This window comes from Theropithecus gelada, chromosome 12 (genome assembly GCF_003255815.1).
Source record: "Theropithecus gelada isolate Dixy chromosome 12, Tgel_1.0, whole genome shotgun sequence".
Classification (NCBI taxonomy): Eukaryota; Metazoa; Chordata; class Mammalia; order Primates; family Cercopithecidae; genus Theropithecus; species Theropithecus gelada.
The window spans coordinates 109,691,065-109,713,487 of record NC_037680.1 but is presented as its reverse complement, the minus strand read 5'-3'; the positions used below and the strand labels follow the sequence as shown (position 1 = coordinate 109,713,487).

Genomic DNA, 22,423 nt, shown 5'->3' with positions numbered 1-22,423 from the left:
TTTTAACCCACTCTGAACAAATCTGATCCAATTGTTCTTGACAGTTCTTTGTCAGAAAACAAAAATCACCTGACCTATGAATACATGTCACCACTCAGAAAAGGGCATTTTCCTAAGGACTCCAAGGAGTTACTTCCATCTTAAATATAATCACTGATAAAAATACATTCTGGACAAGTCTGATTCGTGAACTCAGGAAGACTAGAGAGACCACTGCATATCAGAAATTGGAGGCATCGATCGTGAAAATCAAGCAAACTGAGATAAAGAAAACTGACTGTTAGGGAACAGCCGGGACATTTAGGGTCAGAATTTAACACACGACAGAGGCAGGAAATAGCAGCTATGGATTGGAGAAAGTGAACGAGGAAAAAGACACACTCAAGAAAGTGGTACTAGAGGAAAAGACAGAGATTTTAAAAAGAGAGGGAAGAAGAGAAATACAGAAACGGATCTGAGTCCTGCAGATGCAACAGGGCTTCCTGAAAAGACAGAGGTTTTTTTTTTTTTCCTTTTTTTTTTTTTTTTGAGATCGAGTTTCACTCTTGTTGCCCAGGTTGGAGTGCAATGGCGCGATCTTGGCTCACTGCAACCTGTGCCTCCCGGGTTCAAGCTATTCTCCTGCCTCAGCCTCTTGAGTAGCTGGGATTAAAGTACCCACCACCATGCTTGGCTAATTTTTGTACTTTTAGTAGAGACGCGGTTTCACCATGTTGGCCAGGCTGGTCTTGAACTCCTGACCTCAGGTGATCCGCTTCAGCTTCCCAAAGTGCTGGGATTACAGGTGTGAGCCACTGTGTCCGGTCCAGAGATCATTTTTTAGAATATGAAAACAAAAAGCAGAAGAGATACACCAACCTAAGAGCCTGTCACTTGAAAAGTAGGAGATTAAATGGACAAACCTGTGACAAACAGAATAGAGGAAAGAAACAAATGCAAGTGAGCTGGGCAGCCTCCCCCTGCCTCCCCTCCCCCAGTGAGACCCACTCCCTACCCTTTTCCACCTGCCCTGTGCAGCCAGCAAATCTCCGGGGGCTGCTTCACCCAGGTTTGGCTGAAGGGAGGCACTGGCAGGGTGTGTGGGGTTGGGGGGATGGGTGGATTTGTTCCACTGACCCCACCCTGCCTGCTGCAGGGGACAGAGCTCCACTTCTGAAGTCTCCTAGCTGCAGCCCTGCCAGGTTCTGGTGACACAGCTCTGGCCCCTGCCTCTTCAGCTCAGGGGTGGNTACCCCAAAAGGGGTTTTTTTTTTTTTTTTTTTTTTTTTTTTTTTTTTTTTTTTTTTTTTTTTTTTTTTGAGACAGAGTCTCACGCTGCCGCCCAGGCTGGAGTGCAGTGGCCGGATCTCAGCTCACTGCAAGCTCCGCCTCCCGGGTTTACGCCATTCTCCTGCCTCAGCCTCCCGAGTAGCTGGGACCACAGGCGCCCGCCACCTCGCCCGGCTAGTTTTTTGTATTTTTTTGGTAGAGACGGGGTTTCACCGTGTTAGCCAGGATGGTCTCGATCTCCTGACCTTGTGATCCGCCCGTCTCGGCCTCCCAAAGTGCTGGGATTACAGGCTTGAGCCACCGCGCCCGGCCATGCCATCTATTTCTTGCCAGGACCCTGGGCACCACCAACAGTTAGAAATGAGAAAATGAAGATGGCCACAGTAAAAGAGAAACCTTACAGTTATACAAAACTGTGCATGATTGTTTGCCAGAAATTTTGAAAATCTCAAAGAATAGATTGTTCTCTGAAAATTACATGTAACTTAACAGAAGTGACATGGGAGGAAATAGAAAACAAGACCAATTCAATACTAAAGAATAAATTGAAGTAAATATTAAAGAATTATAAATGGCCTTGAGAAGAAGTGGTTTTACCAACATTTTTTAAGTATTTCAAAAATCAGATAATAATTATGCTACATAAATGCCTCCAGAATATTTTGTAAAATATACATGACTCTTAAAACCATAACATAACCAAAATCAGATAAATCAACCTCAAGTATGAATACATATATAAAAATCCTAAATAAGTTTCAGAGTACCATAAAAAAGTATTGTATCAAGAATAGTTAGTTGTAATCATGCAAAATTGTTTAATATATATACCAAAATATTAATATATAAAATTAAGCTATTTTACCAGTAAATGAAATAAGGGATGTAATATAATCATCACAATAGATATTAAAAAGGCATTTGATAAAAATTAAATACTCAGTCCTTCAGAACTCTTTGTAAAACTAGAAGAAGATTACTTCTTCTTGGACATGATGAGCAGCAACAATTACCTTTTATCAAGTGGTAACTAGGTGACAGAGGTTATCCCATGCCCTTCCCAGGTGGTCCACAGTAATTCTCACAGTATATCTCCTTGAGGTGGATGTTTTCTTTTTCTAATATTCCCCACTGTAGTGTTTTAGAAATACTGGCCCATGCAATAAGTTATGAAATCTGAATAAGTGTCATAAGTATTTGGAAAGTACACCACAAAACGATGGTAATTTATAGATGAAATGAGAGTCAAACAAGAAAATCCCGGAGAAGCAACCAAAAAAACAATTTGAAATGATGAGGAGTGAGTAAAGTGACAGAATAAAAGATGAATTTATAAAATCCATAACTTCCCTGTATGTTATCAGTTATAATGAAATGTAGGGGAAAATGTATTCACAACAGTAATAAGAGTATAAAATAATCAGAAGAAATTATAACAATAAATATGCAGGATCTATATGAAGAAAATTACAAAATTTAAAATGATAAGGACAACCATATTTGTTAAGACTGAATATTACTAAAATGTCAATTTACACAAGCTATATTATGGATTTTGTGCAATTCCAATCAAAGTCCCAATAGTAGTTTTCTCCAAATTGGCAATATTATTAGCTGGTTCACCTGGAAGAATAGATATGAAAATCACCTATAATAAAGTATTTTATAAAATTAGTTGGTATACTTGTTATGATATTGGTGAAAGAAAAGCAGATATACACGGAACAGAGTATAAACACAAAGAAAGATATATGACTTAAAACATGATAAAAGAGGAACCCCAAAAGGCAAAGGAATGTTATTCAGTAAGAGGTTTTGGGAAAGATGATTAGTTGAGAAAAATACACATAAATCTTTTTTTTTTTTTTTTTTTTTTTCCTATTTTTGAGGCAGAGTCTCACTCTGTGGCTCAGGCTGGAGTGCAGTGGCACAATCTTGGCTCACTGCAACCTCTGCCTCCTGGGTTCAAGCAATTCTCCCACCTCAGCCTCCCAGGTAGCTGGAACTACAGGTGCACACCACCATGCCCAGCTATTTTCTTTTTTTTTATTTTTAGTAGAGACAGGATTTCACTATCTTGGCCAGGATGGTCTCGATTTCCTGACCTCTGGTGATTGAGTGGCCTCGGCCTCCCAAAGTGCTGCAATTACAGGTGTGAGCCACTGTGCCCAGCCTAAATCTGTATCTTACATCATTTATTAAATTAATTCCAGAGAGATTAAATGGTTCAGTGCAAAACATACAAACAAACAAAAACAAAAGTGAAAAACCCATAGGACTGCTTCATTTGTTTTTACCAAGTGCTGTGCTAAAAATGTGATACATATTTTCCATCCAATCCACCCCACAACATTGCCACATAGGTATTCTTAGCCCTGGTTTTCAAATGAGGAACCAAGGCCCAGTGGAATTAAATAAACTGCTGGATCCTGGCCAGGCGTGGTGGCTCATGCCTGTAATTCCAGCACTTTGGGAGGCTGAGGCAGGCAGATCACAAGGTCAGGAGTTTGAGACCAGCCTGGCCAATATGGTGAAACCCCATCTCTACTAAAAAATACAAAAATTAGCTAGGCATGGTGGTGGGCGCCTGTAATCCCAGCTACTTGGGAGACTGAGGCAGAAGAATTGCTTGAACCTGGGAGGCAGAGGTTTGCAGTGAGCCAAGATCACGCCATTGCACTCCAGCCTGGGCAACAGACTGAGACTTCATCTTGAAAACAAAACAAAACAAAAAACAAAACCAAAAAAAACTGCTGAATCCTTAGCCCAAGTCTCTTAGCTCCAAAGGCTCTGTCCTAACCCACCTGCCTTGCACAAGTGAATTTCTGTGTGCAGAGGGATTCTCTGCATTGAAAAGCAAAGGGAGAAAAAAGGAAAAGACTGATAGACTTCACTATATAAAAATTTACAATCCCTGAATGTCAAAAAATCATAAAACTTAAAGGAAAATCACAATAAAAATATTTGCAACAAGTGTGATATAAACTTGTGCAAGTAGATAACAGAAAAATGATAGCTTCAATAGAAAAATGGCAAAGAGAATTGAACAGACCATTCACGAAAGAGGGATTGTGAACGTCAATCACTCTATCAAATAAGTTCAACATGACCACAATCAAATGCAAATCAAAACGAACATTCACCACCTTCACCTTGCAACGTAATATGTTTTGAAATGAAAATATTCAGAATAGGAAGGTTAGAATGAGGTAGACACTCTCTTGTACAGCTTACTGGTGCATACATGGAACAAAATTTCTGGAAAGCAATGTATCATTCTGTATCAAGAGCCTTAAAAATATTCCTGTCCCTTGACCTAGTAATTCCACTCCTGGGAATCTATAACCAGACATGTTTATAATATTTCTTCACAAAGACCTTCATCAGTCATATTTATAACAACAAAATGCTGTTGATAACTTAAATATCTGACAATAGAAGAATCATTTCATAAAGTATGGCACATCACATAATAGAATCCTACACATCCATTAAATATGATCATTAGGAAGAAAACCTAACTAAATGGGAAAATGCTAATGCTGCCAGCAATCTCAGACTAAAATTATACGTATACATGTAATACATGTATACACAAAATGGAAATTACATACACACGGGGAGGCAGAGAGAAGAAGAAGATACACCAGCGAATGAACAATGTTTATGCTAGTGTCTCAGTGATGGGCTGGTTACTTTTCTGCTTTTTGCTGTGTACTTTCTGTGCTTTGTATAAATACCATTTTTTAAAGTTACTCTAAAGAACAGGACGTCGTTGTTTATCAGATTTGTTTCTCCATTGCCCAGCAAGCCTCTCTGCTCTGGGGAGCTCCCAGCTGATCTCTCTGGGCCAGCCCTCCATGGGGTTGTTTATGATAAGTATTCACCCCAAACTGTTAGGGGCCTGCACTTGTTAATATGGTGTTTTTCTAATGAAAGGGGACAATGGGAGCGTGAAGTGAGCAGGGGAGAGAATCTGGTCCTCACGTGCTGCCGCAGCTGTCAACCCTGAGTCCTCCCGTCATGGAACACGCTGTGCTCCTTCCATCGTCCTCAGCCCCAGGGCTTCAGTTCCCTCTGCACTGACCCCCACAATTGGAGCCTAGTGGTCTTCAGATGCCTGCCTTTCTTCCTGATGTCATGTTCATTGCCCCTGGTTTCACTCCGCGTTCCTCTGTGTCCCCATCTCTTCCTCCTGCCAGCTTCCAGGCTCCCAGCCTGGCCCCAGCAGCCGCAGTCACAGGGGCGTCACTCAGTCCTCTTCCTGCTTCCATCTCTCCGAGTGCTTCCTCTGAGGAGGCCTCAAGTGACAGCTCAGCATCCCCCGGAGGCCTCCAGGAAGTTTCCGAAGCGATCCTCTGCCCCCATTCTCCTCTCTCCTTTGTGTGGAATGTTCTTCACAGAGTGGCCCTGTACTCCTCTGCTTCTGAGATGTCACTAGTCACTTTTAGCTCATAAAGACTAATTGCCAGCATGGTTTTTTTTGTTTTTTTTTGTTTTTTTTAGACAGAGTCTATCTCTGTCGCCCAGGCTGGAATGCAGGGGCACAATCTCGGCTCACTGCAAGCTCCACCTCCTGGGTTCAGGCAATTCTCCTGCCTCAGTCTCCCAAGTAGCTGGGATTACAGGCACCCGCCACCATGCCCAGCTAATTTTTTTGTATTTTTAGTAGAGACAGGGTTTCACTGTGTTGGCCAGGCTGGTCTCAAACTCCTGACCTCGTCATCCACCTGCCTCGGCCTCCCAAAGTATTGGGATTACAGGTGTGAACCACCACGCCTGATCACCAGCATGATTTTTTTTTCTTTTTGAGATGGAGTTTCGCTCTTGTCGCCCAGGCTGGAGTGCAAGGGCACCATCTCAGTTCACTGCAACCTCCGTCTCCAGGTTCAAGCAATTCTCCTGCCTCAGCCTCCTGAGTAGCTCGAATTACAGGCACGTGCCACCATCCCCAGCTAAGTTTTGTATTTGTAGTGGAGATAGGATTTCTCCATGTTGGTCAGGCTGGTCTCGAACTCCCGACCTCAGGTGATGCACCCACCTCGGCCTCCCAAAGTGCTGGGATTATAGGCATGAGCCACCTTGCCCAGCACCAGCATCATTTTTATGTGTGCGAAGCATTCGGTGGGTGCTTTCCACATGCCTGGCCTTGGGCTATAAATGTCACTCACATCTTTCCATTTTATCCTCTCAATAACCCAATGAAACAAGGAAAAGACAAACAACCCTGTTTTCTAAATGTGCAAAGGATCCGAATTGACATTTCTCCAAATACGAATGGCCATTAAGCATGAGAAAACAGGTTTGGCATCACTAACGTTAGAGAAATGCAAATTAAAACCACAATAAGATGTCCCTTCACACCCACTAGGATGGCTATAATAAAAAAGACAATAACAAGTGCTGATAAGAAAGTGGAGACATGGGAACCCTCAGACATTGCTGGTAGGAAGGCAAAATGGCGGATCCACCAAGGAAAGCAGTTTAGCAGTTCCTCAAAATGTTAGACTTAAATGACCCAGCAATTCTGCTCCTAGATATGTACCCAAGAATGTTGAAAATATATGTTTGCACAAAACCTTGTATGTGAATGTTCGTCACAGCATTATTCATTATAGCCCAAAAGTGGAAACAACCCAAATGCCTATCAATTGATGAATGGATAAACAGAATGTGGTTCTTTCAATACAGTGGCTCATTAGTCAGCCCTGGAGAGGAATGATTCACGCTGCAACACAGATGAAGCCTGAGAGCATTGTGCTCAGTGAAAGAAGCTGACCCCAAAATCCACATGTCGTATGCTTCCAGTTATGAAACATCCAGAAAAGAAATAAATCCGTAGACAAAAAGTCATTTAGTTGTTGCCAGGGGTTGGGTGGAGACGGAATAGGGAGTGACTGCAATGGGTACAGGGTTTCTTTCTGAGGTATTGAGAATGTCCTTGAATGAGACAGTGGTGTTGGTTTCATAACATTGTGAATGCACTAAAAACACGATAAAGAATTGTACACCAGGGCTGAGCATGGTGGCCGACGCCTGTGATCCCAGCATTTTGGGAGGCCGACGTGGGCCGATTACCTGAGGTCAGGAGTTCGAGACCAGTCTGGCCAACATGGTGAAACCTCATCTCTATTAAAAATACAAAAATTAGCTGGGTGTGGTGGTAGGCACCTGTAATCCCAGCTATTTTGGAAGCTGAGGCAGAGGACTGCTTGAACTCAGGAGGCAGAGGTTACAGTGAACCGAGACCACACCACTGCATTCCAGCCTGGGCAACAACGGTGAGACTCTGTCTCAAAAAGAAAAAAAAAAAAAAAAATTAGCCGGGCATGGTGGTGTGTGCCTATGATACCAGCTACTTGGGAGGCTGAGGCAGGAGAATTGCTTGAACCCGGGAGGCAGAGGCTGCAGTGCACTGAGATCGCGCCACTCTGCACTCCAGCCTGGGCAACAGAGCAAGACTCTGTCTCGGAAAAAAAAAAAAAATTAAGAATTGTACACCATAGAAAGGGTGATTGTATAGAATATGGATTATACTTCAATTTGTAAAAATAACCCAATGAGTGGGCTTTGGCCTTGTCATCATCACTCCACCCGTGAAGAGGCGGGGTTGGCACAGGAAGGTTAGCATTTGCAAACGCAGCACACCACAGCCAGCCGACCACAGAGCCGCGCTCCTCAGGAGTACACAACATGGTACGAATTATAGAGGGAAGAGCAGAGCTCCTCTCACTCTACGTCTGAGGTGGGGAGAAAGGCCTGGCTGCAAGGACAACATGTCGTCATGACGCAAGGGTTCGTGTGCAGGGAGATGGCACCAATTGAGAAATGCTGATGTGAAGCTGCATGCAGTGGCTCACACTTGTAATGCCAGCACTTCGGGGGCCCAAGGTGGGAGACTGACTTGACTCCAGGAGTTAGGGGCCAGCGTGGGCTACATAAAAAAGGTTAGCCAGGCTTGGTGACTTGCACCTGGAATCCCAGCTACTCAGGAAGCTGAGGCAGGAGGATCGCTTGATCAAGCGAGGCTGCAGTGAGCCGTGACTGTGCCACTGCACTCCAACCTGGGCAACAGCGTGAGATCCTGTCTCAAATAAATAAATAAATAAATAAATAAATAAATAAGGCCAGGTGCGGTGGCTCACACCTGTAATCCCAGCACTTTGGGAGGCCAAGGCAGGTGGATCACGAGGTCAGGAGTTCGAGACCAGCCTGGCCAGCATGGTAAAACTCTATCTCTACTAAAAATACAAAAATTAGCCGGATGTGGTGGCGGGTTCCTGTAATCCCAGCTACTTGGGAAGCTGAGGCAGAAGAATTGCTTGAATCCTGGAGGTGGAGGTTGCAGTGAGCCAAGATCACGCCACTGCACTTCAGCCTGTGTGACAGAGCAAGACTCTGTCTCAAAAAAGAAAGAAAGAAAGAGAGAGAGAGAGAGAGAAAGAAAAGAAGGAAGGAAGGAAGGAAGGAAGGAAGGAAGGAAGGAAGGAAGGAAGGAAGGAAGGAAGGAAGGAAGGAAGGAAGAAAAAGGCTGGGTGAAGTGGCTCATGCCTGTAATCTCAGCACTTTGGGAGGCCGAAGAGGCCAGATCACCTGAGGTTAAGATAAAAAGAAAAAAATTAGCCCCGCGTGGTGGCAGGCACCTGTAATCCCAGCTGCTTGGGAGGCTGAGGTAGGAGAATCGCTTGAACCTGGGAGGCAGAGGTTGCAGTGAGCTGAGATTGCACCACTGCACTCCAGCCTGGGCGACAGAGCAAGACTCTGTCAAAAAAAAAAAAAAAGGAAAGAAAACCCACAATAAGTGCTGATTGTGTTCATGAATTTATGAATTTGACCTACCAGGTAGACAAACATGCAAAGCACCAAAGCTGGAGCCTATTTCTGGACCCGAAAGAACTTTTCTGGGGGGCTGAGTATAGGCACAGAAGCCCTGGAGAGACTCCGTTTTAACACGCTTGCTCTGCATCACTTCACATGGAAGGTACAGTTAGTGAAATACATAGGCCTTCCAGGGCACATCACCCCTTCCTGGTCTTGCATACAGAGAGAAAACTCGGCACAGTTAGCCTTGGACAAAGCCCCTTGGCCTGCTTTCTGGTGTGAACCAGATGTCAGTAGTTCTGGCTACTGCCTGAGCCAGCATTTTTTCCCACTGACTGTCAATATCAGGTATGAAAAATAGTGCCTTGTTGCATTTGCACAAAAATAATTAACAGTGTCTATTTTACTGAAGCTTCAAAAGGGGGACTTAGCCACCGCTCATACCACAGCTTTCCACCTCTGTTGGACTCTTTGAGGTTAGGAGTTCCGCCCTCCCAAGCCCCTTCTTTGTGACTCCATCACCAGGAGTTCCCTCTCCAGGCTTTTCCCCGCCCCACACAGGACACCTTATGGTCTCTGTTTCTCGCTTCCAGGAAGAGCATACGTGCAAGTCCTGGCTCTGTTATTTGTTAGTCCTGTAAACTAGGCCTGTTCCATAAACCACTCTGTGCCTCAGTTTCCCCATCTGTAAAGTGGGGATAATAGGACTTCCTTTGAAGGTCTTCGTGGACATCAAATGAGTCAATATAAGCCTCGAATGGTGCCTGGCACATAGCTCTTTGGAAGTTGCCTGCTGTTGTTAGGCAGAGCAGGTTGGTAACAACCTTCTGTTAGCGGAGCAAGGTTTAGGGTGTGCTCTGTTCGACAAAATTCCCCTCGGAGAAGGCACTCAACATGTGCAGAAGAAACAGTGTAACAAGCCCCTAGAGGCCAACAGACATCCTTCTCGGGCTTTCCCCTCTTTCTTGTGGTGTAGGCGAAGCCACTGGGTCCAGGACTGTCTGGCGCACTGTCTACACTGCCCCCGGAAAGGGGTGAGCCGGACCCTGCCATGGTGCCTGGGTGGCATGTGGAAGGCCACGTGTGGAGGGAAACCAAAACCACAGTCAGCTGTGGCCAGACCAGGTATTGGTTTCTGAGCCAAAGGCAGCCACGTGCCTTCGCCTCCCCCATGAGAGAAGCCCCTCTCTCTGGAGTGGCTGGGTGGGAATGCCGCCCTCCCGGGCTGCTCCAGGCTGGATGGCAGCCAGCTGAGCTGGCCACCTAGGCCCAGTCCTGGGCCCCGGCTGCTCCTGCAGAGAGGGCAGCGTGTATCTTGATGTTGGGCCTTTGATCAGCTTTGCCTGTGCAGATTGCGTAAGGGGATGCTGGCTCAGCCGGCCCATGGACCTTACATTGACTGACCCCATTCCCAAGGCATCTCTTCTTTGCAGCATGAGGCCCTGCCAGGTGTGCTGGCCCCTGCGTGGCAGGAGAGGGCATGAGCCTGACAGCTCTTAATGTCTCCCATCCACAATGCACCCAACGTCCCCCTCAAGGCACCCACAGACTCTCCCCGGAGCAGGGCCAACTCTGTGGGGGATTTGAGTGGGGACCAGGTGGGGATGACATAGGCCCTGCTTAGAAGAGCCCCTGGCTGCAAGACGGCGGAGTTGGACTCAAACCAAGCAGCCAACTGCATCTTCCCGCCGCAACTCTCTGTGCCCCGAGATGGAGCCCCAGACGCCCCGTCAAGCAGGGCTTTCGGAGCTGCTGAGGTGAGATCAAAGCTTTCCTGCCCAGTGGTAGGTGACGGGGCTGACCTCTCTCGAGGAAATGCAGGGTTTGCTGGGTGTGGGCAGAATGTGCACTCCTAAGTCACGTGGTGGCACTGAATTGCAGCCCTGTCTTTTGATGTCCAACCCCCGCTCAAGTCCATTTACATAGTCAAATCCTGTCCTCTTTCCTGAGGGCAAAGGCCCCTCCCTGGTGAGGTTGCTCTGTTTCCGATACCCCAGGCACACTTGCCCAAACCATCAGGTGGAGACTCCGGCCGTCGTCCCCTTGCCCACCAGGGGAGGCCTGGGAGGGAACACCACTGGGGCCCAGGCAGGATGAGGTCGGGGCACCTGGGGGATCTGAGGGGCCATGGGGCGTGTATACTTTTCCCATGGACTTTGCTAGGGCAGGAGGGTGCGCGTGTGGCTTCCTTCTGCAGTCACTTCTAGAGCAGGGTGGCTCCAGGTTTCCAGGGCTGGGGAGAAAATGCTGCTACTTCTGCAGCTGCAGAAAACCCAGCTGCCCTGCACACCCCTCAGCCTGGGGCTGCCTGCCTTTGCCATGTCCAGCAGGCTGCGGCCACACCGCAGGGAACAGAGAAAACTAGGGGTGGTGGGGTTTGTTTCTCAAGAAGTTCAATCTCTTTGCTTTAAATGACTGTTTTTTTGTTTTTTTTTTTTTGTATGCCCTTCCTGCCTTTTTTGGTGTCAAAGGCTGCTTTCTTTCAAGAAATGAGATGTTGGAGGATGACAGTTTGTTATCATTCATTTAATTACTTTTTAGTTTTAAAATCTCCGTAATTGGCAAAATCCGGGGTAGCAGCCACATGAAGCCTGCAGATGTGTGGAAAGTCTGCAGGTCCATCGCGTCCCACAGCCTACAGTGGAGCCTGACCCTGCAGGAACGGAAGCTTCCTACGCTGAGCAGAGGAGAAAGGGGAACCCTGAGCCCAGGGTTTGTCTGGCCAAGGGGTGGGGCTCCTGGTGTTTGCAACCCAGCAGCCTCAGGATAGGAGGCTGATGAGGCTTTGGCTAAGAAGATAGTGGACATCTGTGGGCACCACAGGTCCCTTTCTAAGGAGCAGACACTGCATACCTGTCATGACTCTGAGAGTAACTCAGTGCAGACAAGGGTTCCAAGAGAAGAGGTGGAGGAAGGAATACGGGAACTGGCCTGGAAGCCAGCAGTTTTGCCCCCAGCCAGCATGGTGGACAAAGGCCTCAGGCTCTCTGCACTCTGTCTACCCCCTGAAAAGCCAGGGCTGTTGCACCAGAGCTTTTCCAAGACCTTTCCAACTCTGACTGTGGCTCAGGCTGATCCCAGACATTAAGATGCTCACAGCTTGGAGTCAGAGAGACCCACATCCCATGTCTGTAACTTGAGCAACCACAAAGCCCTGGTCAAAGAGCTGCATCGAAGGTTAATGAGATGGGGCCCTGGAAGCCCTCGGCTCAGCCAACACCAAGCAGCCAGGACAAGATCCCACTGGGCCAGGAGAGAAATCCAAATAATCCACATGGGCCGGGTGGAGTCAGACTGGGCTTGTGAGATGCCTAAGAGAATCTTCCTGCCCCTTCTAAGGCCCCGGCAGCAGCAGGTCCCCACTGGGGAAGTCCAGGCAGCCTGGGCCTGCGTTCCTTCCCCTGAGGCATGAGAGAGGGGGCACAGGAAGCCAGTCTTGGAGGTGGGGCTGCAGACTGTCAGCACAGGCCAGCGACCAGCTGTGAGCCTGGGTTGGCTTCCAGTGCCCCAGCCGACCCTGTAAACACTCCGGCTGCCCTTGCTTCTGCCTCCAGCCCCACAAGGCTACATGCATGGCCCGCTGGACTGGGAGCAGGAGAGGTCGGGCCACAGGCTGCTGGTCTCAGCTGCAGCCTCTGGGGGCAGATGGCCGTGGCTTTGACTGTTGTCACTCACTTAACTGCCAGGGCCTCAGATTTCTCATCTGCAAAGTGGGGCTTTTGACAGGACCTTCACTTCAGGTTGTGGTGAGGATGAAATGGGCTAACAAATGCTTAGCACAGCAGGCCCCAGCTGTGAGTCAGTATTCAAAACAGGTCTGGGTTCATCACCCACTTCCCCTCCTGCCTGAAGAAGGGCAAGGCCCTCTCCGCTTGGGGGAACATTTCTGCTAGCCCAGGGATGCTACTGGAGATGTTCAGGTGGACATACCCTTCCCTGACTACACCCTGGCACTGCCTGAGGCCTCGGCAAAATGATTAGACCAAGAGCTGCAGGGCAAGGGCCTCCTTCAGACACTGGACAGGAAGGGGGTTTTAGAAAGGAACCTTCAGCAAGTGGCTGGTTCCTCCATTGCTAGCACAGCTGGCACATTCAGTAACATCCCCAACCGGGCAGTGGGAGGAGTTGATGGTGACAGAGACCCAAATTGAGGGGTGGGGGTGGGCAGCGGTCACAGCCAAGTGCTCAGGAGACAGAGAAGAGGCTGCTCGCTCGTGGTAATGGTGACTTCCTCTGCTCTCAGGCCTCTGAAAGCAGCTTCTGAGCGAACGGAAAGTCCTTTCTTGATTAAACTCAGCCCATATTCTTGGCTCGCCAAACAACAGCTGCCTCCAGGGGCCCAAAGCCTGGGTGCTCCAGGAAGGGTCCCCCTTGCCACCTTTGCTCTTCTCAGGGTTTCTGAGCTGGGCATCTTTGAACTGATCTCTAACACACCCACCTCCAAGGAGCCCTGAGCTTCCTCCTGGTTCAAAAAGCCCAAACTCGTTCTCTCGTTCCCCAAACTTCAAGGAAGCCCCGGGCACCACACAGCTCATGGGAAGCTGGGGTGTAAGATCAGGCCTCGGAGTGGTTCTGACAGCTCCAAGGCTGCAAAACCTGCCACGAGACCAGCTCTCTGAACTCCAAGGCCAAGGTCCAAGGACAAGGTCCATGACAGGGTGGCGGGGAAGTGTGCATGGCAGATCACTCTGTCCTGTGACATAAGAACAACCCATCCCAGTGCTGGGCCCCCTCTAAGCCTCTCTGTCATCTCTGTGCCTGGGGACGGAGCAGGTTGTACTCACAGCACGCAGAGCGCGTATGCCCGGGAGATGGACTCGCTGGCGCGCACGAGGAAGCTCCCATCCTTGCCCGTCCTGGAGAGCAGCTCCTCCGCCTTGGAGCGGGTGATATTGCCGTGGTTCCAGCAGGGGACCATGGTGGGCGTGGGCCTCCTCGGCCGGGTCAGCGGGCACCCCCAGGACCCACACGCCACCGAGGGGAGCGGAGGCCCCTCTGCTGTAACCTGCCGCCTGTTGCCTCTTGGTGGCCTCGGCTGCTGCCACCAGCTTAACTGACTGACTTCCTGTTTCAGGCGCTCAGCGAGGGAAAGGAAACTGAGCGGCGGAGAACTTCCTCATTACAGAAACCAAGCGAGAGAGGGCGGGGGGAAGCCCTGGCCGTCCACCGTCCCCCACACCCCACCACGGCTGCTGCGGCTCCTTCACCGGCCCTCTCCTTCCTGGCAACAGGTCGCAGCCTACAAGTGAAGTGTCCAGGGGCAGCTGAAGTCCCACTGGGCAGAATGACCGGCTCTGGAGACGTCAGGAGAGTCGTGGCCACTTCTGAAGAAGCATGGCCTAGCAGGCATGGGTGGGCCCGAAGAGTGGTTCTTCTGCGGCCATGCTGACGCCCACATGGGATGCCCCGCCCTAGACAGGTCCCTGAGCCTTCTGCTCTCCCCCAGGGCTTTTCAACGCCCATCCTGAACCCCTAAAACACCCAAGGGGGCACAGCTTCTCAACTGGGACTACAGCCTGCCCAGGACAGAGCAAACTTGAGGGGGAGGGGACAGTCGAGCCCCACCACTCCCCTTTAGAGACTCCCAGCGGCCTGGGTGCTGGGAGACCTTGGCCACCACCAGCCGAGGGCGCCGAGGTCCAAGTGACGGCTCTGTGACCGCATTCCCCTCATTCCCAGGGGCCGGTGGATGCTGCACGGGCAGCACAGCTCTGATCCCTGCAGCCCAGCTTGGAGACACACAAAGGGAGCTTGGAGGGGATGTGGACCATTTACAGTGGGAACACAGGCTGACTTTTTCTCTGGGCTTCTCCAGGATGCTGGGGAAACAAGCTCGGAGAGGAGAACCCCAAAGCCCCACAGGGCAGGCTGGCCGCCTGGCCAAGGACAATACGGGGTCCTGAGTCCTGCATCTCAGCAGTCAGGGTGGCCGGTCAGACTGTACCTCCTCCAAGGCTGGGCATAGCCACATTTGCCCACCTCTCAAAGGGGAGCTGCCTCTCCAGGGACTGCCATCCAGGACCAGTCATTTCTGAGGGCTCTGCAGTGGACACCCATCCCTCAGCCCCCAGACCTGGGTACCCTCCATCCTTGGGTCAGGCCCACCAAGGCTGAAGGGGCAGGTGTTGACCCGCTGCACAAGGAGTGTCCCCCCATCCCACATCCAGGCCTTGGGCTCCAGGACATGACAACAGACCCCCTCCAGGAAGGGGCACCAGCCAGGCAGTGGCACCAGCCAGGCAGCACCACCACATTCAAGCTGTGGGAACCTGGTCAAGTTTCTTCTCTCTCTCGGCCTTGGTTTCTTCTTGTCTAATTTGAAGGACGTAGCTCGTAAAGGAGCTCACATGTGCCCAGGGGCTCAATGTGCGTCACACTGATGGTTGTCGCAGGACAGGGCCCCCAGCACCTCCCTGCTGTAGCAACACGCACAGCAGGTGAGTCTGTAGGGCAGACAAAGCACTCGCAGTCCAGGACCTCTGGCCAGGCCTGGAGCCAGGCGTGGGGATACAGTGGTGATGGGAACTGGCCTCCACACTCCGGCCCTCCCGGAACACGCCACTTCTGCAGCAGCCCAGTGTGGAGGCCTCTCATTCCCCACCCACACCTCCACTCAGCGCCTGTCCACCCCCTCCTTATGGGGTCATCTCCTGTGCTGCCATTGTGCATCTTCGCACCCTTCTCGCTTCCCTGCTGGCCACCAACATCCATGAAGCCCCAGACCACGCCACCAGGAGGATCCATTTGCAATACTGGTCCCTTTACATCTCCACCCACTCATCTCTACCATGCCAAGACTGCTGTACTTAGAGAGCTTCCCCCAGGCCCCCAGGCCCCCATCTCTCACACCTCTATTCCCATAGTCCTTGCCATTCCACAGAGCGAGATCCCCTGGCACACCCGCCACACAGGTACACTTCCCTCATTTTTAAGGCCCATCCCATCTTTGCTTCCTTTTCCACCCAATTGCCTGATCTATCCAGCATGGTCAGCTGGCTTGTCCCCCACCCTTGTGCCCTCCACATTCAGGAAATCCCAGTATCTAGATCAGGGCTGCCCTTTTGGTGGGTGGATTTTTTTTTTTTTTTTTTTTTGTAGGTCTCCAGTCAATATAAATAATTTAAACATATTACAAACTTCACGAACTCATGTGAGGGATAGTGATCTACCAATGAAGACTTCAAATAATGGCTAGAGAGTGGCCAGGCACAGTGGCTCACACCTGTAATCTCAGCACTTTGGGAGGCTGAGGGGGGTGGATCACCTGGTCAGGAGTTTGAGACCCACCTGGCCAACATGGTGAAACCCTGTCTCTACTAAAAACAAAACAAAACAAAAACAAACAAACAAACAAATCAGCTGGGTGTGGTACATGCCTCTAATTGCAGCTACTCTGGAGGCTGAGGCAGGAGAATTGCTTGAACCCAGGAGGCGGAGGTTGCAGTGAGCTGAGATCACGCCATTGCACTCCAGCCTGGGCGATAGAACGAGACTAGAACAAGACTCCATCTCAAAAAAAAAAAAAAAATTTACTGTTCCAAATTTTATAGCATAAAGGTAGAACCACACATCTTCCAGCCATATTCTCTTGAATGTGTTAGGCCATAATCACTGCATTCCTACTTTGACATCCCATTTGATGACGACTGCACCCCAGCCCTCCACATATAAGAGCAGTCCCACTCTTCAGGGATGCCCACCTGCATCTGGCTTGGCAGGATCAATATGGAGAGCTCAGCATCACCACGTGGGTGGGAGGTGGGAGACGATGCTGATGGGAAGAGCCCATGGGTGTATGGGTGCTGTGGAGCAATGTCCTTGAAACCATTGGAGGAAGTGGCTGCCTGATAGCTGGACAGGAGCCTCCAAAAGGGACAAGGGACTGCCAGCTGCTGCTGGCAGGGGTAAGGAGGGCCTAGACCACCTGCCACTATCCTTGCTGTCCTCAATGCTCAGGGTCAGTCAAAGGAGGAACCTGCTCCCCAGGCTGTGTCCAGGAGCCACACTCAGCCATAGGGCCCCAGAGTGATTGCATGGTGTGAGTCTACGCATTCTTTAGAGCATCTGGTCAACCTCACCCATGGGGCAGAGGCTTGGAAAGCAGCTGAGGGGAAGAAGTGGGGTCAGATTCACACATGTGATTCTAGGTCCAGACTGGGGCACCTGCCCAAGGGCACTGTCAGCCCTGGCAAGCCCCAGGCCCCATCAGGGGACTTGAACAATTTCTGGGAAAGCTGGGCAGTGAGAAGCATCAGGGTGGTCTGGCAGGCACCTGGTACTCAGCCAACTCTAGAAGCTCCAGGAAGAACAGACAGGCCTCAGTGTTGAAGAGGAGGGCTGAAGTGGCAAGGCCAAGGCATAGGAGCGATTCTGCTTTGGTAAACCTTGAGAGAGGGCAGATCACAGGAAGGTTTGAGTCTCAGGACAGGGTCAGGGCAGGCTGGGAGAGAGGCACGACGGAAATACCACCAAGCTTCTTGTCCAGGGGTCCTTCCACCGTGGACAAGAAACAGAAGGAATTTCAGGGTCTGAGAAGGGATTGAGCCAAGAGAGGAGAGGCAGAGGTCAATATATGCTATATATACATATATATACACACACACACACACGCATTGCATTATATATCTATTGTGTGTATATGTATATTCACACACATTATACATACACAATATATATATCTACAATGTAATGTTAGTAGATATACAATATATCTAAGCGTTTGTCACTGTACTTCCCTTCCCCTCCTGCGTTCGTCGAAGCCCTTTACTATGCCCCAGGGCTCCCAATGTCCCCCAACCTGGGTGGATAGATAGATATCACTCATAGCTTGGGGTGCAGGGGGTGAAAGTGTTTGCTCACTGAGGGCTAAAAGCAAAGGGAGCAGTGATAGTTAATTTTATGTCAACTTGGCGGGGCCACAGGACCCAGATATTTGGTCAACATTATTCTAGATGTCTCTCTGAAGGTATTATTTAGATGACATGAACATTTAAATCAGTAGACTTTGAGTAAAGCAATTCCTGTTTGTAGGCCTCATCCAATAAGCTGAAGGTCTTAATAGAAAAGGACTGACTTCCTCCAAAGAGTGAATTTGCCAGTAGATTGCCTATGAACTCGAGCTGCAGCATCAACTCTTCCCTGGGTCTCCAGCCTGCCAACCCACTCCACAGACTTTGAACTTGCTAACCTTGACCATCCCATGAGCCAATTCCATATCTATCTATCTATCTATCTATCTATCTATCTATCTATCTATCCACCCATCCGTATATCTCTCTATCTAGCCATCCATCTCTAGCCATCTATGTATCTAGCCTTCTATCTATCTAGTCATCCACCTATCTATCCACCTGTCTAGCCATCTATCTATCCATCTATTTATCTATCTAGCCATCTATTTATCTATCCATCTAGCCACTATCTATCTAGTCATCTATGTATCTAGCCATCCATCTATCTAGTCATTTATCTAGCTATGTAGCTAATCATCCATCTAGCCATCTATCTATCCATCTATCTAGCCACTATCTATCTAGCCATCTGTCTATCCATCCCTCTATCTAGCCATCTATCTATCTAGCCATCTATTATCTATCTATTGATCTATAAATCTATCAATCTGCCTATCTATTTAGTCATCTATCTATCCATCTATCTATCTAGCCATCTGTCTAGGTATCTAGCCATCTATCTATCTATATATCTAGCCATCTATCTATCTATTTGGCCATCTATCTATCTATCTAGCCATCTATGTAGCCATCCATCTATCTAACTAGCCATCTATTTATCTATCTGTCTATCTATCTGTCTGTCTGTCTGTCTGTCTGTCTATCTATCTATCTAGTCTATCTACCTATCCATCTGCTTCTCTGAAGAACCCTGATTAACGGAAGGGCAAATACTTGACTGTGGAGTTAGAAAGTTGCTCACTGGCTGGCGTAATCAGTAGTGAACTTCCCTCATCTTCAGACCTGATAATAAGACATCCTTGGCTGGAGAAGGGAGCAGTCACCCACAAGGAGCCTCCTGGGATCAAACACCACTCTTCCCCTCCCAAGGAGCCCAGGGCAGGTGGGTCAGCCCCCAGGCTCCTGCTTCCTGGCACTGGGGAAGACCAGCTGGGAAAACCAGTCAAAAGCAGGAGCCAGCACCTTATTCACAGCTTGTTAAGAAGGATGGATGCTCTCCTCTGTCCTGAGAATTTACCCTGCCCACATCGACCCCTCTCAAATCAAAGGCCAAGGTCACTTACTGAGATGGTGGAAGAGGAAGGCAAGTCCCAGCCCCTGACTAGGATGAAGGGAGACCGTCCCACTGGAGACGTCCGGTAGAGCTGGAACACTCCCAAACCTAGCAGATCATGCTCCGTTATCATCTGCCAGGAAAAGATTTTTCCCTCGCAGCTCTCTCCTCCACCACCCCCGCTCCCCAGCCTTCTCTCTCTCTCTCTCTTTGTCCATCCCTCTCTCTCCACAGTTGTTTTTGGAGCTCTGTCAAGATACCAGGCTCCACCAGCCTACCTTTCCATTTTCCATTTCCAGTTCCATTGCTGCTACCGACATCTTGACCTTTCCAGATCCACCCACGCCCCTGCAGGCACAAATTTTATTCAAATTTGCAGAGCTAGTGACCACAGTCCTCTGAATTCCTGACGGACCTTGCCAGAGACCATCCATCTATGTGGCTGCACGGCTTCCTGGGGCTTGGTGCATCCCCAACAATGGGAAGGCGAGGTCTCAAATCAGGGCACCCTCCACCCACTCCCTGTTCTGCGCCTCTGATAAGCTCCATTTTAGTGCTGTAAATGAGACTCTGAATTAGACACACAGGAGCAGGGCTGGGGTCCAAATCTCAGCTGTACCATGACCATTTAGCATCTCAGGATTGGTTTGCATCTCTGTAAAGGGATGGTGACACCTGCTCAAGAATGTCTGTGGAGTTATGTAATGTGTCTGGCACCACGTAGGTGCTCACGATGAGGCGGGTCTCCCAGGCGGCACCCTGACCAGCTCCTGAAGGGCAGAGCTCCGGTGGGCTCCTGGGGACTCCACTGGGCAGCTGGCATCAGTGACGTTCGCCACTGGTTTAACAACCCAATTCTGGAAGAAAACTCTACCTGCGACTACAAAGAACCAGAACGCGTCCGGGTCTGCGCCTTGTGACTCCCGGTCACCAGGTGGCGCTGCATTCTGGCCTCCCCCTGGGACCAGAGCCAGGAACATCGCTGACAGGCACAGGGGCGATTCCCAAGGAGTCCAGGGGCCCATTGAGTCCATAATTGTGCTCAAGGACATCCGTGAATACCGAAGGCCTGGCAGCGAGCATCTCCTGTTTCACTGAAGATGGCGGAAAATCAAATAGGCTTGAACGAAAACAAGGAGAATTAGTATTGACTTTGGGAAGAATTGGGTAAAAGGAAACCATGTCCAAAAAGCCAACATATGTCTCCTGTCAAGATTCTTAAGGGCAGAGGAAAATATTCGTAATGCAATGTTAAGTGAAAAACCAAATCAAGGCCAGGCGCAGTGGCTCACACCTGTAATCCCAGCACTTTGGGAGGCCGAGGTGAACAAATCACCTGAAGTCAGGAGTCCAAGAACAGCCTGGCCAACGTAGCAAAACCCTACTAAAAATCAAATTAGCCAGGTATGGTGACGGGCATCCGAAGTCCTAGGTACTTGGGAGGCGGAGGTTGCAGTGAGCCGAGATCACACCACTGCACTCCAGCCTGTGCGACAGAACAAGACTTCATCTCAAAACAAACAAACAAATCAAGAAACCAAATGGGAATACATTACGATTCCAACTATGGAAAACCTCCATCCTGGAAAGACACTGGAAGTGAACGCAGTTGAGTTAGGCGGTATATCCACGAGCAATTTTTTTTCTTCCATCTACTTTTCCAGCTTTCCTTTACTGCCCACATACTACTTTTGTCATAATAGAAAATAAAAAGAGAACTCCGGCTCAAGGTCATGTGTGTAAAATCCTACTTGAAGCATTTTGTTTTGTGGGGATGGCTGGTTGTATCCTGGGAGAGTCTTCCCCCATCATTCGTCTAGGATTCCTAAGAAAGAGACCAACTTTGCTCTCCTCAACCTTTTTTTTTTTTTTTAAATTGAAAAGTAACATGTACACATAGTAACATGTTATTTAACATGCTCAAAGGGGTTCGCAATAAAAAGTAAGTTTTTCTGCCAGCCCAGACCCCAGATCTATTTCTTTTTTTTTTTTTTTTTTTTGTTTTTTGAGACGGAGTCTCGCTCTGTCGCCCAGGCTGGAGTGCAGTGGCCGGATCTCAGCTCACTGCAAGCTCCGCCTCCCAGGTTCACGCCATTCTCCTGCCTCAGCCTCCCAAGTAGCTGGGACTACAGGCGCCTGCCACCTCGCCTGGCTAGTTTTTCGTATTTTTTAGTAGAGACGGGGTTTCACCGTGCTAGCCAGGATGGTCTCGATCTCCTAACCTCACGATCCGCCCGTCTTGGCCTCCCAAAGTGCTGGGATTACAGGCTTGAGCCACCGCACCCGGCCTCCCAGATCCATTTCTTCAGGGCCAGTGTCTTGTGTAGTCTTTCAATGTTTTCTACGCATATACAACCCGATTTTTGCAAAGCCCCATTTTTTAAATACTCTGTTATATGCTTTTCCTTTTTCACTTCGGATTTTTGGATATTTCGTGGAGCTTGTTTGTGTCTACCATATTCTTTTAAAGATACCTTCTATTCTATATCACAACATGGTGCATTTTACCAGTCTCCTCTCCCTGGACATGTAGATTCCAGGGTTTTTTTGTTTTTGTTTTTGAGATGGGATCTGGCTCTGTTGCCCAGGCTGGAGTGCAATGGTGAGATCTTGGCTTGCTGTAACCTCCGCCTCCCAGGCTCAAGCAATTCTCGTACCTCAGCCTCCTGAGTAGCTGGGACTACAGGCATGTGCTACCATGCCCAGCTATTTTTTGCATTTTTAGTAGAGATGAGGTTTCATCATGTTGGTCAGGCTGGTCTCAAACTCCTGACCTCAAGTGATCTGCCCGCCTCAGCCTCCCGAAGATCCCAGTTTTTAGTTAGTCTGTCTGCAAGAAAAATCCCTAGAGAAGGAATGAATGTTCAACGGTTGTGTGCATTTTTAGTTTTGATTAGTTATGCCATATTGTCTTCCAAAGTGGTTGCACCAATTTACATACCTACTGTTGATGATAACTGGGGCTTAATATTTTCTGAAACTCAGAGGGGCAATTCTGGAGTGTCCTACTTTAAGAAAGTGACATGGATGAAGATCCTACTTATGAAACAGGCTTTTAAAAAACAAGCCCTGGGGACTTTTATTTCAA

At 48.9% G+C, this 22,423-nt stretch overlaps 1 protein-coding gene across 3 annotated transcripts in view; it reads right to left on the bottom strand.

Annotated features, from left to right (window-relative positions):
• Positions 1-14,606, bottom strand: part of INPP5D (inositol polyphosphate-5-phosphatase D) — a 150,310-nt gene extending 135,704 nt beyond the window's left edge. For all 3 annotated transcript variants that reach the window (XM_025404627.1, XM_025404629.1, XM_025404628.1), the window contains exon 1: positions 13,875-14,606. In XM_025404627.1, the coding sequence (XP_025260412.1) occupies positions 13,875-14,008 (134 nt within the window). In that variant the 5' untranslated portion in view covers positions 14,009-14,606. The remainder of the gene's footprint in view (positions 1-13,874) is intronic.
• Positions 14,607-22,423: the final 7,817 nt, after the last annotated feature.